At 41.1% G+C, this 14,679-nt stretch overlaps 1 protein-coding gene across 21 annotated transcripts in view; it reads left to right on the plus strand.

Annotated features, from left to right (window-relative positions):
* The window catches only part of LOC122541729 (myelin transcription factor 1-like protein), a 558,875-nt gene that overhangs the window by 327,802 nt on the left and 216,394 nt on the right, over positions 1-14,679 (plus strand). For all 21 annotated transcript variants that reach the window (XM_087978037.1, XM_087978051.1, XM_087978075.1 and 18 more), the window contains one exon: positions 4,583-4,717. In XM_087978037.1, coding sequence (XP_087834163.1) covers positions 4,583-4,717 — 135 coding nt within the window. The remainder of the gene's footprint in view (positions 1-4,582; positions 4,718-14,679) is intronic.

Raw genomic sequence — 14,679 nt, forward strand, 5'->3', positions numbered from 1 at the left:
GGAGATCAGAATTGAATGCAGAATTTCAAAAGTGGCCTAACCAATGCCCTGTACAGCCGCAACATGATTTCCCAACTCCTATAATCAATACACTGACCAATAAAGGCAAGCATACCAAATGATTTCTTCACTATCATGTCTATCAATGAGTTTACTTTCAAGGAACTATGAACCTGCACTCCATGGTCTCTTCGTTCAGCAACACTCCCCAGGACCTTATCATTAATGTTTAGGTTTGCCCTGATTTGCCGCTCCAAAAGGCAGCACCTTGCATTTATCTAAATTAAACTCCATCTGTCACTCCTCAGACCATTGGCCCATCCGATGAAGATCCTGATGTGCTCTGAGGTAACCTTCTTTACTGTCCACTATACCTCCGATTTTGGTGTCATCTGCAAACTTGCCAACCATTCCTCCTACATTTACATCAAAATCATTAATGTAAACAGTGAAAAGTAGCGGACCCAGCACCAATCCCGGTGGGACATGGCTGGCCTGCAGACTGAGAAACAACCCTCCACCACCACTCTCTGTCTCCTATCTTTGAGCCAGTTCTACATCCAAATGGCTAGCTTTCCCTGAATTCCTTGTGATCTAACCTTGCTAACCAGGCTACCATGCGGAACCTTGTCGAATCCTTACTGAAGTCCATTAGGCGAAAGTAAGGACTGCAGATGCTGGAGATCAGAGTCAAGATTAGAGTGGTGGTGGAAAAGCACATCAGGTCAGTCAGCATTCGAAGAGCGGGAAAATCGACGTATCGGGCAATTCCTGATGAAGGGCTCCTGCCCAAAACGTCGAATTTCCTGCTCCTCGGATGCTGCCTGACTTGCTGTGCTTTTCCATCACCACTCTAATCTTACGGATACACACAAGGAACAGAAGTAATCCATTGGCTCCTTGAGCCTCCTCAACTATTCAATAACATCATGACCAATCTGACTATCACCACAAATCCACATTCCCACCTACCCTCATAACAATTCACTCACCCAACCAACCCCACAATCTTCTTGCTTATCAAGAATCTGTGCATCTCTTAAAACCATCCAACAAAGTAATTTCCACTACCTTTTCACCAAGAGTTCTAAAGATAACAATCCCCTGAGAGTGAAAATAAAATCATCTCATCTTTATTTTAAATGAGCAACAGTGGTTCCTAGTTCCAGATTCTCCCATAAGAGAAAATATCCCTTCCTTGCTGTGATAAGGCAGTATAAACTCTGCCTTTCTGTAAGACATTAGGAAGTCTTGTTTTGGGGTACTTGCTGAATGGGCATATTATTAGTACTGTGCCCATTTATCTTTCAGCTTCAGATCCCATTTACATTTTATTGATGAGCTGTTGGCTCCAAATAAGAGACTCACTGCCTCTTGCCAATGTAGCCGACTTGATTTTTGAATACTCCAGCAAACACTGGAGATTGTTGTTGAAGGGTTGGGGTAAGAAAAAGCCAGCAACAGGCTCTCACTCCTGCAGAAACTTTGAAAGGCAACAATCTATAGAAAGCATTCTCTCTATTAGGGCCTTTCTATTCCTAGATCTTAGCAAAATGATACACACTGTAGCTACTGTGTATTACTGGTGGAGGGACAGGGTGTTTGTGGATGTGGTGCCAAACAAGTGGGCTGCTTTGTCCTTGAGAGTGTCAAGCTTCTTGATTGTTTTTGGAGCTGCAATCATTCAGGAAAATGCATAGTATTCCACCACACCCCTGAGTTTTGTCTTGTAGATGGTGGACAGAATATGGAGTTGCAGGAGTTGGATTACTCACTATAGGACTCCTACTTTCTGACCTTCTTCTGTAGACACAGAACTAATATGGCTGGTCCAGTTCAATTTCTGCTCAATGTAACCCCCCTAGGATATTGATAATAAATGTTTCAGAGATGGTGATGCCATTGAATATCAGGGGATAATTTCCAGATTCTCTCTTGCTGGAGGTGATCACTGCCTGGCGCTTGTGTGGCACAAATGTTACTTGCATACCAAAGCTGGATGTGACCAGGTCTTATTGCATTTGGACATGCACTGTTTCAGTATTCAGTGAGCCATACATGGTGCTAAATGTTGTGCAATCATCAGCAAAATTCCCTACATATGATTTTATGATGGACGGAAAATCATTGACACTCCTCTGAGGAACTCCTGCAGACATGTCCTGGAACTGAGGTGATTAACCTCCATCAACCACAACCATCTTCCTTTGTGCCAGGTATGACACCAACTAGTGGAGACTTTGTCCATTGCTTCCCATTGAGCTCAGTTTTGCTCAGACTCCTTGATTCCACATTCGGTCCAATGTGGCCTTAATGTCAAAGGCAAGTCATTCTCACCTCATCTCTGGAATTTAGCTGATTTTTTTTCCAAGCTTGAACAAAGGCTCTAATGAGTTCAGAAGCTAAACGTACCTGGTGAAGCCCAAATTGGGTGTAAGTGAGCAGGTTGTTGCTGAGCACGTGTTGCTGATGAAATATCATATTACCATGTGTTTAAAATATTCTTCGGCGATTTATCATAAATATTTAGCTCCAATTCTAAGATTACCATCTCACGTCCTGTATTCCTTCAGCAGAAGAACTACTTTCACCAAAACTGCTGACTTCCACACATATGCAATGTGGCCTTTCTGTCCCTAACGCAGCTCATCTGCTGCTGAAATGATCATCCATGATTTTGCAATCATCAAATATTGATGTAACAGTGCTCTCCTGGCTGACCTAACGTTATTTCCCCTCCAGAACATTGAACTCATTCAAAATTCTGCAGATTATATCATAATCTGGACCAAATTCCATTCGCTCATCACCCCTGTAGCTACGTTGGCTCCTGGTACAGCCACACCTGCATTTTAAAACTTCCATTTTAAAATTCTCATCCTTGTTCTCAAGTTGCTCCATTGCCTAATTACTCCTTATTGTCATAACTTCTTTCAGCCCTGTTAGCCCTCTCCTCTCCCAAAAGCTGTCCACCTCCAACTCTGAACAATCGCTGGTCATACCTTCACCTGCTTGGGTTCCATGTTCTGAAAGCCCCTCTATAAAGCTCTCCACCCACCTTCCTTTGAAATGCTTCTTAAAACCTATTCCTTTGACCAAATATTTGGTCACCTCTATTAATATCTTCTCATGTGGCTCGGTGTCAAGATGTACTTGCTAATGCTGTTGTGACATGCCGTGGGATATTTTACAATGCTACACAGATGCAAGTTGTTCTGTGGTTTCTTTATTCCCACATTTTTTTAGATCCTTTTAACATTTTAAACTCTTAATCAGGTCAACTGAAAAACCGTCTAAATTGGAGGAATGAAAGCTACAACTATACAATCTGGCCTTGTGATTTAACCCTTCATTATTCTGCACCTTTCAAAGGCTATGATTTGTTTGCAGAGACTCTGTCCACAGGACACAATGTAACACCTCCAATGAGAAGATGTGAGACTGGTCTGCATTGTGTATATTTCACTCATTTATACTTGTCAGTTGTAATCTGATGTCCTCGAACAGATTGGCTAGTTCTTTAAGTCTTCTAATCCTTGGTTAGTTTCTTTAAGCAGTTTTGGGTCTTTCTTGGCTGGATGTCCATTTAATGGTCTACCAAAAAGTTTATGTAGGTTGCCAGCTTGCTGGACAAGGCTCCCAAAGCCTTTCAAATGCTGGTCAACAATTTCTTATTTGAGAGACAGACAGTAGTTGATTGAACAACTTCCCCATTTCTTTTTGCTTATGAGTCTGTGAATAATTTGTGTACCTCCAAGTTTACTTTGTTTAGGTTATGTGACTTACAACTACTGGAAAAAGTTTAGAATTCTGGCATGGAAAGGTGCTGTTTTGGGTAAAAATTTTGGGAAGTGTAAGTTTTGCTTCAATTTTGCTTCAGTCTGTTCTCTACAAACCTAGAGATCTCATCAGTGGAAAATAGAAAGATAGCATTACCCTTTTGCAGAATTTGACTTAATCCCTTTGCACAATATATTTTTTGCCAACAGTTCTGATTCTTATTTTTTCATATTCACATTTAAAAGAAAAATAATTTCAATAGATATCGGGATTGATTTTGAAATCCACACTATTGGTTTTAATATGCAGTGGCTTAAACAGCCCGTAAAAGGGGCTGTTGCAGGCTGCTTTAATAATTGTGAAAGGTGTTTGTTTTACTCTATTTCTGAGGTGCAGAGGAGCTGCATTATTAGGTCTTCTATTTGGTCCCATCATGCAAGGACTTACTTCACCCCATAGTTCCCATTTCTCACCTTCCTGGATGGACAAGGCAACATAAAAAGCCTATTCAAAGGTCGTAGCTCTCTGGCTGCGTGATGACAGGGCCCAATCACCTTTACGTTCAGTGTCATAGACTGGTAGAAGTGAATGGTGGCCAGTTCTATGTCTATCCTGATTAATCTTTGCATTGACTTAATGGGGGCAGGTGACCGGCAAGTGCCATCCTTGTTGCCCCGCCCTCTGAAATTTGAGCAATAACTGCTGGGATTGGACTGGGATTGTCGGATGCAAGTTTGTTTTACTTTGCTAAACTCGTTAACTGATTTCTAATTTTAAAAAAAAAGTTCTTTCATTTTCGCAGAGTCGTCAAGGCTTGAAAAGAAAGAAAGCAAGTGTCCCACGCCAGGATGTGATGGAACCGGACATGTCACAGGCCTTTACCCTCATCATCGCAGTTTGTCAGGCTGTCCACACAAAGACAGGGTTCCTCCAGAAAGTAAGTGAAAAAGAAGTTCAAAGTGAAAGGTAAACATATTTATAGTTGCTATCATATTAACTTCCCCTAGCTCCTGAAAGAATGTCACTTTGTGTCAGTTTTGGTGCTTTCCTAATGTTTCTAATTATGGCCAAAACGGAGCATACAATTTTAAATTTTTGCTGACAAATCACAGAAAACAAAATAGAGGAAATTACTCAACAGGAATTTCGAACCCTGTAGGGATAATCTTTTCCCAGTGAACCCACAGTCTGCTTTTTGCTCTCCAAGTGACTTGGAGGACCAGTGTAAAACAGGATGTTGCTTTCCTATGAGACCAATTTCACTTGCAATGTATTATGACTTGTCATTATTAAATGCATAAATATTAGCCAGCTGTTCAGTTATCACTGGTTTTATGCCCATGCCAAAGTTAAAAGTTCTGCCCTCAAGGTCTTGTTTATGTCACCTTCAAATCGGATAACCTTTAATTCCATTTTTCAGTCAGGACCCATTTAGGAACAATTTGGTCCCTCCTGTTTCAGATGGTTGTCCTCTTGCCTTTGGTTTCAGAACGGGACCCTAACTGTTATTTCAACAAATTTGTGGATGTTTATGTGGAAAAGCTCAGAAGAATTTTTGGGAAGAACTTTTATGGAGTATTTGTCTAGTAGCCTGTGATTGCCATCTCACTTACCACCCTGGCATTCACAACATCATACCAACATGCTGTGTCCCAATGTAGGTGATGAGGCAGTGCCTGGCCGGACCACTGATTTGTTACCCTGGGGCTGAAAAGCTATTATAGGTTATCAGTTCAGGGCACACTCCCTGGCAGTTTGACAATTGGACCCAACCTCCAAATGAGTTGGAGCTCCTGCACGTAGGAATGGGCAGATGGCCAGTATGCTTTCCTAGCAGGCTATCCTAAATGTTTAAATCCATTCTTCTGTCCAATCCTGATGGCAAAGTTTGGAGACTCAGAAGTATGATCAGGTATCCCACCTATTCAACATCTCTTCCTGACTGCAATTTGAAGATAATCACAGTCACAAACAGACAATCTATACTCCATGATGTGTTATATCAGAATGTAAAGAAAATCATGACATTAATGCAGCAATCCAAGTGTTAAGTTTAAAGTTGAATGAGGCAGTATGAGGATCTGAAATCTTGCCAAGAGAAAGCTTTCAGATGGCATTGCACACAGCTAGAAAGGTGTGAATGACCTTGCTCCTGTTAAGGTGTTTAATGTGCACACGATTTTTTGAAAAGGGATTATATTGATCCATCAATAATTCTGCCGTTTATAAAATTGACCAATAAGCAAAAGCACCTTTTCTTTTCTGGACACACATAAGAAATTTCTTTAAAATGTCGGCTTCACAGGTCAATGCAGACCAGTCATTTTCTGTGATTGTACATAGAGTTGAAGTCTGCAAAGACTTGCACTGTCTTAAGAAATATTGAGACAAATGCCCTTCATTCTGCTAAGAAATTATACTGGATTGTGAGTATAACCTTCTTGAAGTATTAGCTTGAATATCCAATTTTTCATTAGGTGAATTTGAAGATTGTGTGTAAATTTAAAACAGAATTGTCATGTTTAACCACCTTCAATCGAGCAAAGAGCAAATCTCATTCAGGTGATACAGTATTGAATATTAACTTCTATTAGATTAGCTATTATATATAAGTACATTGACAATTGTGAATCACCATATGCTCTATGATATTGTACTCATTACTGTGATGTAATCTAGAATTTATTCTTATAATAAACATTCTGAAGCAATAATTAAAAGATTGTAGTCTCACACTTAATTCCTCAAGAACACGCAGAAAACAATATCCTAGAAATCTTAAGTTAGAATTCTCTATGCTGATATTAATTAATTTGTGGCACATTGGCTCAGTGTTTAGCACTGCTATCTCACAGCACCAAGAACCTGGGTTCGATTCTACCATTGGGTGACTGTGTAGAGTTTGCACATTCTCCCTGTGTCTGCGTGGGTTTCTTCCGGGTGCTCTGGTTTCCTCCCACAGTCCAAAGATACGCAGGTTAGGTGCATTGTCCATGCTAAAGTGTCCAGGAATGTGCAGGTTAGGTTGATTAGTCATGGGAAATACAGGGTTACAGGGATACAGGAAAGGAGTGGGTCTGGGTGGACTGCTCTTCGGAGGGTCGGAGTGGACTCAATGGGCCAAATGGCCTGCTTCCACACTGTAGGGCTTCTATGATTATGTTATTTCTACTATAATACACCTGTAGACATATACATCCCACCTTGAAATAATGTTGCTGGCTGGAAAATCTTAGAAAAGGAGACATTTCATTGCAGAATTTAGATGTCTATAGTTGAAAACAATGACTAAGTTCCTTTAATTAGCTGAAATATTTCTTAGCTGAGGTTTCAGTAAGTTAGTTGGATAGGTTGTCTTTGCGAAGGGGTATAGATAGTTGTTTCTTCCTCCCCTGCTCCGGCAAGAACGTGCAGGTCCTGGACCTCCTCCATCGCCACACCCTAACCACCCAATGCCTGGAGGAAGAACACCTCATCTTCCGCCTTGGGACCCTCCAACTCCAGGGCATCAATGTTGATTTCACTAGTTTCCTCATTTCCCCTCCCCCCCACTTTATCCCAGATCCACCCTTCCAATTCGGCACCGCCCTCATGACCTGTCCTACCTGTCCATCTTCCTTCCCAACTATCCACTCCAACTGCCTCTCTAACCTATCACTATTACCCCCATCTCCATCCACCTATCTCACTCTCACCTACCTTCCCCCCGGCCCCAGTCCCTCCCATTTATCTCTCTGCCCCCTTAGCTCACAAGCCTCATCCATGATGAAGGGCTTTTACCCGAAACATCGATTCACCTGCTCCTGGGATGCTGCCTGACCTGCTGTGCTTTCCCAGCACCACATTCTCCATTCTTGCCACTAAAGATTGATAACCGAAAATAAAAATTTTAAACTAAACATTAACGATGGCCTAGTGATATTATCAGGAGACTATTATTCCAGAAACCCACGTAATGTTCTGGGGACCTGGATTTGAATCTCACGTTGGCAAGCAATGGAATTTGAATTGAATAATAATCTGGAAATAAGAGTCTAATGATGACCATAAAACTTTTGACGATTGACAGGAAAAACCCATCTAGTTCACTAATGTCCTTTAGGGAAGGAAATCTGCCATCCTTAGCTGGCCTACGCATGACTCCAGACCCACAGCAATGTAGTTGACTCCTAACTGCTCTCCTGGTCATTAGGAATGGGCAGTAAATGATGGTGTAACTAGTGACACCCACATCTGTGAACGAATAAAAAAAGAAATTAACAGAGCTTAAGAAAAGAGTTACAAATAAAATGTAACAAAGACTAAAAGTGGAAAAAATAGGATAAGGTGATAAAACACAACACCCTGTGATCGGGAGTCAGTGATGTTATTGCCAAGTAGCACGATAACTAAGAATAGTTTTAGCTGTGCAGTAGTGCTATTTGATTAAAAAATGTTTTGAACTTTGGCTGAAAATTTCCTCAGAGCTGCTCCCACTCTATTGCCTTCACTGATTCTGAAAATTTGGTTGTGAGTGTAAGCAGGGATCCTGGTGTACTTTCAGGGGAACTTTGCTGGTGGGATTGGAACAGCTCCCAAAAAATCTCTGGCAATAGGGTCATAGAGTCATAGAGATGTACAGCATGGAAACAGACCCTTCGGTCCAACCCGTCCATGCCAACCAGATATCCCAGCCCAATCTAGTCCCCACCTGCCAGCATCCGGCCCATATCCCTCCAAACCCTTCCTATTCATATACCCATCCAAATGCCTCTTAAATGTTGCAATAGCAATGAAGTTACTGAAGTTTGCCTTTTGAATTTTGGAGGGAATTTTCCATATTAGCTTAGCTGTGATTTCCTTATGTAAACAAGAATTTGCAGCACTGAAGATATTTCTCACTTTGCCTGTTTTTTCTTGTAGCAACAATAGTTTTGAAGCATTCTGACAATATCATTTATTCCTAACATAGAAGTTTACATTAATTTTTGAGAAAGGACAGAAACAATTGGAGGCAGCATAGTGACTCAGTGGTTAGCACTGCAGCCTCACAACACCAGGGACCCGAGTTCGATCCCAGCCTCGGGTGACTGTCTGTGTGGAGTTTACACATTCTCCCCGTGTCAGCGTGGGTTTCCTCCGGGTGCTCCGGTTTCCTCCGGCAGTCCAAAGAAGTGCAAGTCAGGTGGACTGGCCATGCTAAATTGCCCATAGTGTTAGGTGCATTAGTCAGAGGGAAATGGGACTGGGTGAGTTACTCTTTGGAGGGTCGGTGTGGACTTGTTGGGCTGAAGGGCCTGCTTCCTCACTGTAGGGTATCTAATCTAATCTAATATAGGAGGAGGAAAACAAGTAGAATCCTATTTTTAGATAACAGGTTATACAAGCCAAGAATGAATGTCGTATTATTGGAGGAACAGCAATGAGGGACTTGAGGCTAAAAAGAGAGATAATAATCATTACATCAAATGCTGGCTCCAGATCTGGAAGTTCCCTCAGTAACTATGGTGCCATGGCCACAGTAATTGCAGCAAGTTGGCCAAGTGCCTCTGAGATAACAAAGCAGTAATCTGTCAGGTTTCCACTCTTAAAGCAGTTGTAGCTACTTAACAGTGGGCTTGCCCGTCACAGAGTAATGGGAAGAGACAAGATGTTGGCAAGGGCCTCATTAAAAGACATTTGAATTCAGAAAATCACCCTTCTGACAATGACCTCAGTTCGTGTTATGTTCTCAGAAGTTTCATTTTGCTATTCTCAATTAACTGCAGCTAGATATTATACATGCATTTATTCATATTGAATAACGGCATTGAATTATGCCCAACCATTCTCTGGAATATAGAATTAAACAAATTTGGCTATATATAAATTGCTCCCTTTATATAATGGATACAGAGGGGGAGAGAGAGAGAGACTGTATGTCTAGACTCTTTGCATGTGCATATTTCTTTACATGCAAACATAGAATTAGAAACAGAACTGGGCTATTCAGCCTTTTCAGCTAAACGGCCATTCGATAAGATCATTTCTAAACTCCACATTCCCATTGTCTCCCACTTACCTTTTGATTCCTTTGCTGAACAAGACACCACCTTCAGCAACCCCCCTCCACCACCTTCTGAGACAGAGTTCCACAGTCACACAATCCTCTGAATGAAAAAGTTATCTTCTCATCTGTGTACTTAAAAGGTAGCACCTAATTTTAAAACAGTGCCCTCTAGTTCTGCAATCTCCCAAAGAGGAAAAGTCCTTCCCATCTCCTCTGTGAACTGCCTCCAATGAATTTACATCCTTCCTTCAATAAAGAGATCAAAACTGCACATGGTGTTTGAGATGTAGTCATGTAGTCTCACGAGCACCATGTCAAACTGAGCATAACATTCTTATTTTAATGTTCGGTTCCTTTTGTGATGAAGGAAAGCATTTCATTAGCCTCTTTATTTTCTGCTGTACCTACCTGTTGTGACTCTTTACGCACCTGAACACCTGGATCCCTCTGTACCCCAGGATTCTGCAGTCGTTCTCTGTTTAAGTAATACTTTGCTACACTGTACATTCTTCCTATAAAAGGGAAAGGTGTCACATTTTCCCATATTATACTCCTTCTGCGGATACTGGTTAAATTGCAGCACAGTGGCAGCACTGCTGCCTCACAGCGCCAGGGACCGGGGTCCAATTCCATCCTTGGGTCACTGTCTGTGTGGAGTTTGCACATTCTCCCTGTGTCTGCGTAGTTTTCCTCCGGGTGCTCCAGTTTGCTCCCATTGTCCAAAGATGTGCAAGTTTAGTGGGTCGGCAATGCCAAATTGCCCATAGTCCCCAGGGTTGTGCAGGCTCGATGGATTAGCTGTGGAAAATGCTGGGCTACAGGATAGGCAGGGGGGTGGGCCTGGGTGGGATGCTGTTTGGAAGCTCTGCGTGGACATGATGGGCTTCCACACTGTAATGAATCTATGATTCACCTATGGAAAAGTGTAGTGTGAGGATGAAAAGGAGACCTATTAGCTGCAAAGCAAGAAAATTACCAAAATTGCACCACTGTTAAAGCTCTAGCTGAAAGTGGAGCAAATTGCATAAACTTTGACAAGAAACAAAGTTAATGGCCAAATTTGAAACAAGAACTTTTTTTTGCCAACTGAAAAATCAAATAAAATTGAGAAATATAAAGGGCATTGATTTCAGAAAGTGGAGTGAGGAACTGAAAAATGTTGTTAAAGAAATTAGTTATGGCAGTCGACAAGCTCAAGTGACAGTGTGTTGGGCAGGAAGAATGTGGATATAATTAGAGAAGAAAAAGTAATGAGCAGTAAGCATGAAGAAATCTGTAAGAGATGGATCTCAACTCACTCAATGATAAGAGTTTTCAGAATTTCATAGCCTCATTTTCATGAGATCCCAAGTCAGTTGTCTTGGTTCCTAACATAAGGTGGGATACTGTCGCTTTAATATCCGTTCTGCACAAGTGGCACTGGAACTGCATACTACTTAATGAATATCTTCACTTGCAGCTCAGCCATTTATCCAACATGGTCAGACTTCCCATTCAACAAATGGAATGCACCGTTGTGCAATATTTTGTCATGCATCTGGAACAGAACGCCTGCTAACAAAAGAACTGTCTACAAAGAATACTGTAAAACTAGGGGAAGTTTACCTTTGTCATTAACTCAATGCTATCATTGTGATTAGTAGTAGAAACATCTTCTCACACCAAGTATAATTTCTGAAGAATACAGTCCAATGAATGTAAAATCCAGGTGAAAGATTTGATTGAGTTTGATTGCCTTGTGACATATGTGTGATTTTGAACACTGTCTAATTGTGATTTATGACAGCGGATTGCTTGCCCTTAGGACCCCATTTAGATAGCACGACAAACTAAAACAATTTGTCTTAGTCCTGTTCAGTATTGAATTCAAAGAGAAACATGACCACCAATCAACACAGTAGGGGAGCACAGTTGGATGGATTATTTAATGGTGAAAGAACCTTAGTAGATAGCATTTCCTTTTCTGTATAAGGAGACAGCAAGTTCAAACGCTATACCTCAGTACTTGAATTCAGAATCTAAATTATACAGTAGTGGAAGTATGCTGCATCATCAGTAGCAACGTCCTTAAATTGAGATGTTCATCTGATGTTTATTATTGTTTTTATTTAAATTTCAGGCGTACCTACCCAGATCAATAGGGGATGCCAGGTCATGGTTAGTGGGCTCACGAAGCCTAGACAGTTCTGTTTGCACTTACCTGTAATGTTTTATTATTTGTCTTGGAATTCTGTGCACTTGGAAAAGAGCTGTCTAAAGAAATTTCAGATTATTGCTGTGTACATTCTGAGCCAGAACTTTAAGGGGTCAATTTTAAGTTCTTTCGGCCATCAAAAATGTGCCAGTAGAGATACAAAATTTACTAGTCATAATTTTGAATTACATTCTGTCCCAGTGGGCTCCCCAAAGCACTCTAGATCCCATTTCGTTTCAGGTGGAGTCAAAGTCTGATGTGCGAAAATTTATTAAAACTACATGAAAAGTTGATTCGACCTCAATTGGAGCTTTGGGTCCAGGTCTTGGACACTGCACTTTCAAAAGGATGTGAAGGTATTGGAGAGGGTGTAGAAAAGATTCATGAGAATGCTGGCAGTGATGAGGAACTTGTATACATAGAAAACTCAATGAAGTGGAACTGTTCTCCTTGAAGAAGAGGAGTGTTAAGAGATTTGATAGAGTTAATAAAAATTATGAAGTATCTTGACAAGGTAGTAAGGGAGACACTGTTCCCATTGGAAGGATCAAGAATAAAGGAGAGAAATTTAATCTAATTGGCTAAAGGAGAAATGATGACATGAGGAAAATATTTTCATCCAATGAGTGTTAGGATTTGGAACACCGCAACTTGAAAGTGTGGTAGGGGCAGAGTCAGATAAAACTTCCATAAAGGAAATGGAAAAATTATCAGGGCCGTGGGGAAAAGGTAACGAAGTGGTACTGGCTGAACTATTCATTGAGAAAGACAACACAGACATGATTGGTTGAATGGCCTCCTTCTGTACTGTAACACTTGTGAAATTCTCTAACCAATAGTGCTCTGGACTAACAACTGAGAAATGAATTTAGGCCAGTTCATGCATTTCTTTTGCTAGTGCTAACTTGTTGGACTGTTTGGTCTCTGATGCACAATTTTCTATTTTTCTGTTTCATTGCTGCTACAAACCTACCAACAACAATCTTTACTTTTAGTAATTTTGGCTGAGACCTAAGAAACAGATGTTGAATGTTCCACAGAGACAGTTAAATATAAGTATAGTATGATAATGAAATGGGAAAAGTTCATTGAAATGTCCAAAATAGTCAGCATGATTAATGTGTTGTAACTGGTGCCTTTATTAATTGAGTTCAGCAGAATGGTAAAATGATTAGAACCATTTGACCGAGATAAGTTGTTCACAGTGTGCATGTACGGCGTGGCTGGAGGGGAATGTATCTGTCGAGGTGCCACCGAACATAACTGCTTGCAGTGGCGCAGTGGTAATGGCACAGGATTAATAATCTGGAGGCCCAGGCTAATGTGTTGGAGAATAGGGTTCAAATACACCATGACACCTTGTGGAATTGAAACTCAAATCATAAATCTGGGATTTAAAATAGTGGCTATGAAATTACTGTTGATTGTCAATCTGATACACCAAAGGCTTTTGGGGAAGGATGTCTGACTTGAATGTGCTTTCAGATCCTTGTGGTTGATCCTTAAATGCCCTCTAAAATGCTCCAGCAAGCCACTCAACTGTGTCAAACTGGTACAAAATCTATAAGAAGAAACAAAACTGGATGGACCGCCTAGCATTAGCCAAGGCTCTGAAAATGTTAACAGCACATGTAACCCCGTCTATCCTGTGAAGTCCTCCTTACTAACATCTGAAGCTTGTGACAAAGTTGGGAGAACTATGCCTTTGATTTGTCAAGCATTATGTTCATGAACTCATAGCTTGGAGATGATGCCCGAGAAACCACCACGACTGTAACCATTTCTATCAATTTCCCACTGGCAGGACAATTGCAGTCAAGAGAGAAATGCTGTGAGAGACCTCACCCTTGACTTATGGACCCATGAACTCAAATGAGATCTGGTCAAACATGAACAAGGGAACTCTCTGCTGATTACCACTTCCCTTATCCACTCCCTCAGCTGGTGAATCAGTACTCCTTCATTTTGACTAACAATTGGCACAGAGGATGGCAAGGATATAGTATATACTTTGTGTGGGAGACATCTACATCAATCATCTAAGGTTGCTCTGTAGTACCATCAGTGACTGAGCTGGCCAAATTCTGAAGGATGGACTATATGGGTCTGTAGGGAACCAACAGGAAAGAAAAACATACTTGACCTTGTCCATATCAAACTACCTGTCACAGATGCATCTGTCCATGATGGTGTTGGCAGGAGTGACCGCCACATATTCTTTGTGGAGATGAAGTCCCCTCTTCACATTGAGGAGACCCTCCATTGTGTTGTGGCATCACCACTGTACTAAATGGAATAGACTTTGAACAAAGCTAATAGCTCGGAACTGAGCATCCGTGTGGCACCGTGCACAATCAGAGCAGAATTGTATTCAACTCCAATCTGTAACATCATGGGGCACCATATCCCCCACCCTGTATTGCCATCAAGCCAGAGGGGCAAACTGATTCAATTTGTAATGTAGGATGGTGTGCCAGGAACAGCGCCAGGCATAGTTTTAAAAAATGAGAGAGATCAAGCTGGTAAAGCTGTAACACAGGACTGTTTGTATGACAAGCAACATACGTAACATTCAATAAACAATGCTAAGCAATCTCACAACCAATGGATTAAATTTAAGTTGTAGTCCTGTCATGAATGGTGGTAGATAATTAAATTACTCAGAAAGAAGTTCCAC

This window comes from Chiloscyllium plagiosum, unplaced genomic scaffold, assembly GCF_037043375.1.
Source record: "Chiloscyllium plagiosum isolate Xiang-an unplaced genomic scaffold, Cpla_swu_hap1 HiC_scaffold_3, whole genome shotgun sequence".
NCBI classification, from domain to species: domain Eukaryota; kingdom Metazoa; phylum Chordata; class Chondrichthyes; order Orectolobiformes; family Hemiscylliidae; genus Chiloscyllium; species Chiloscyllium plagiosum.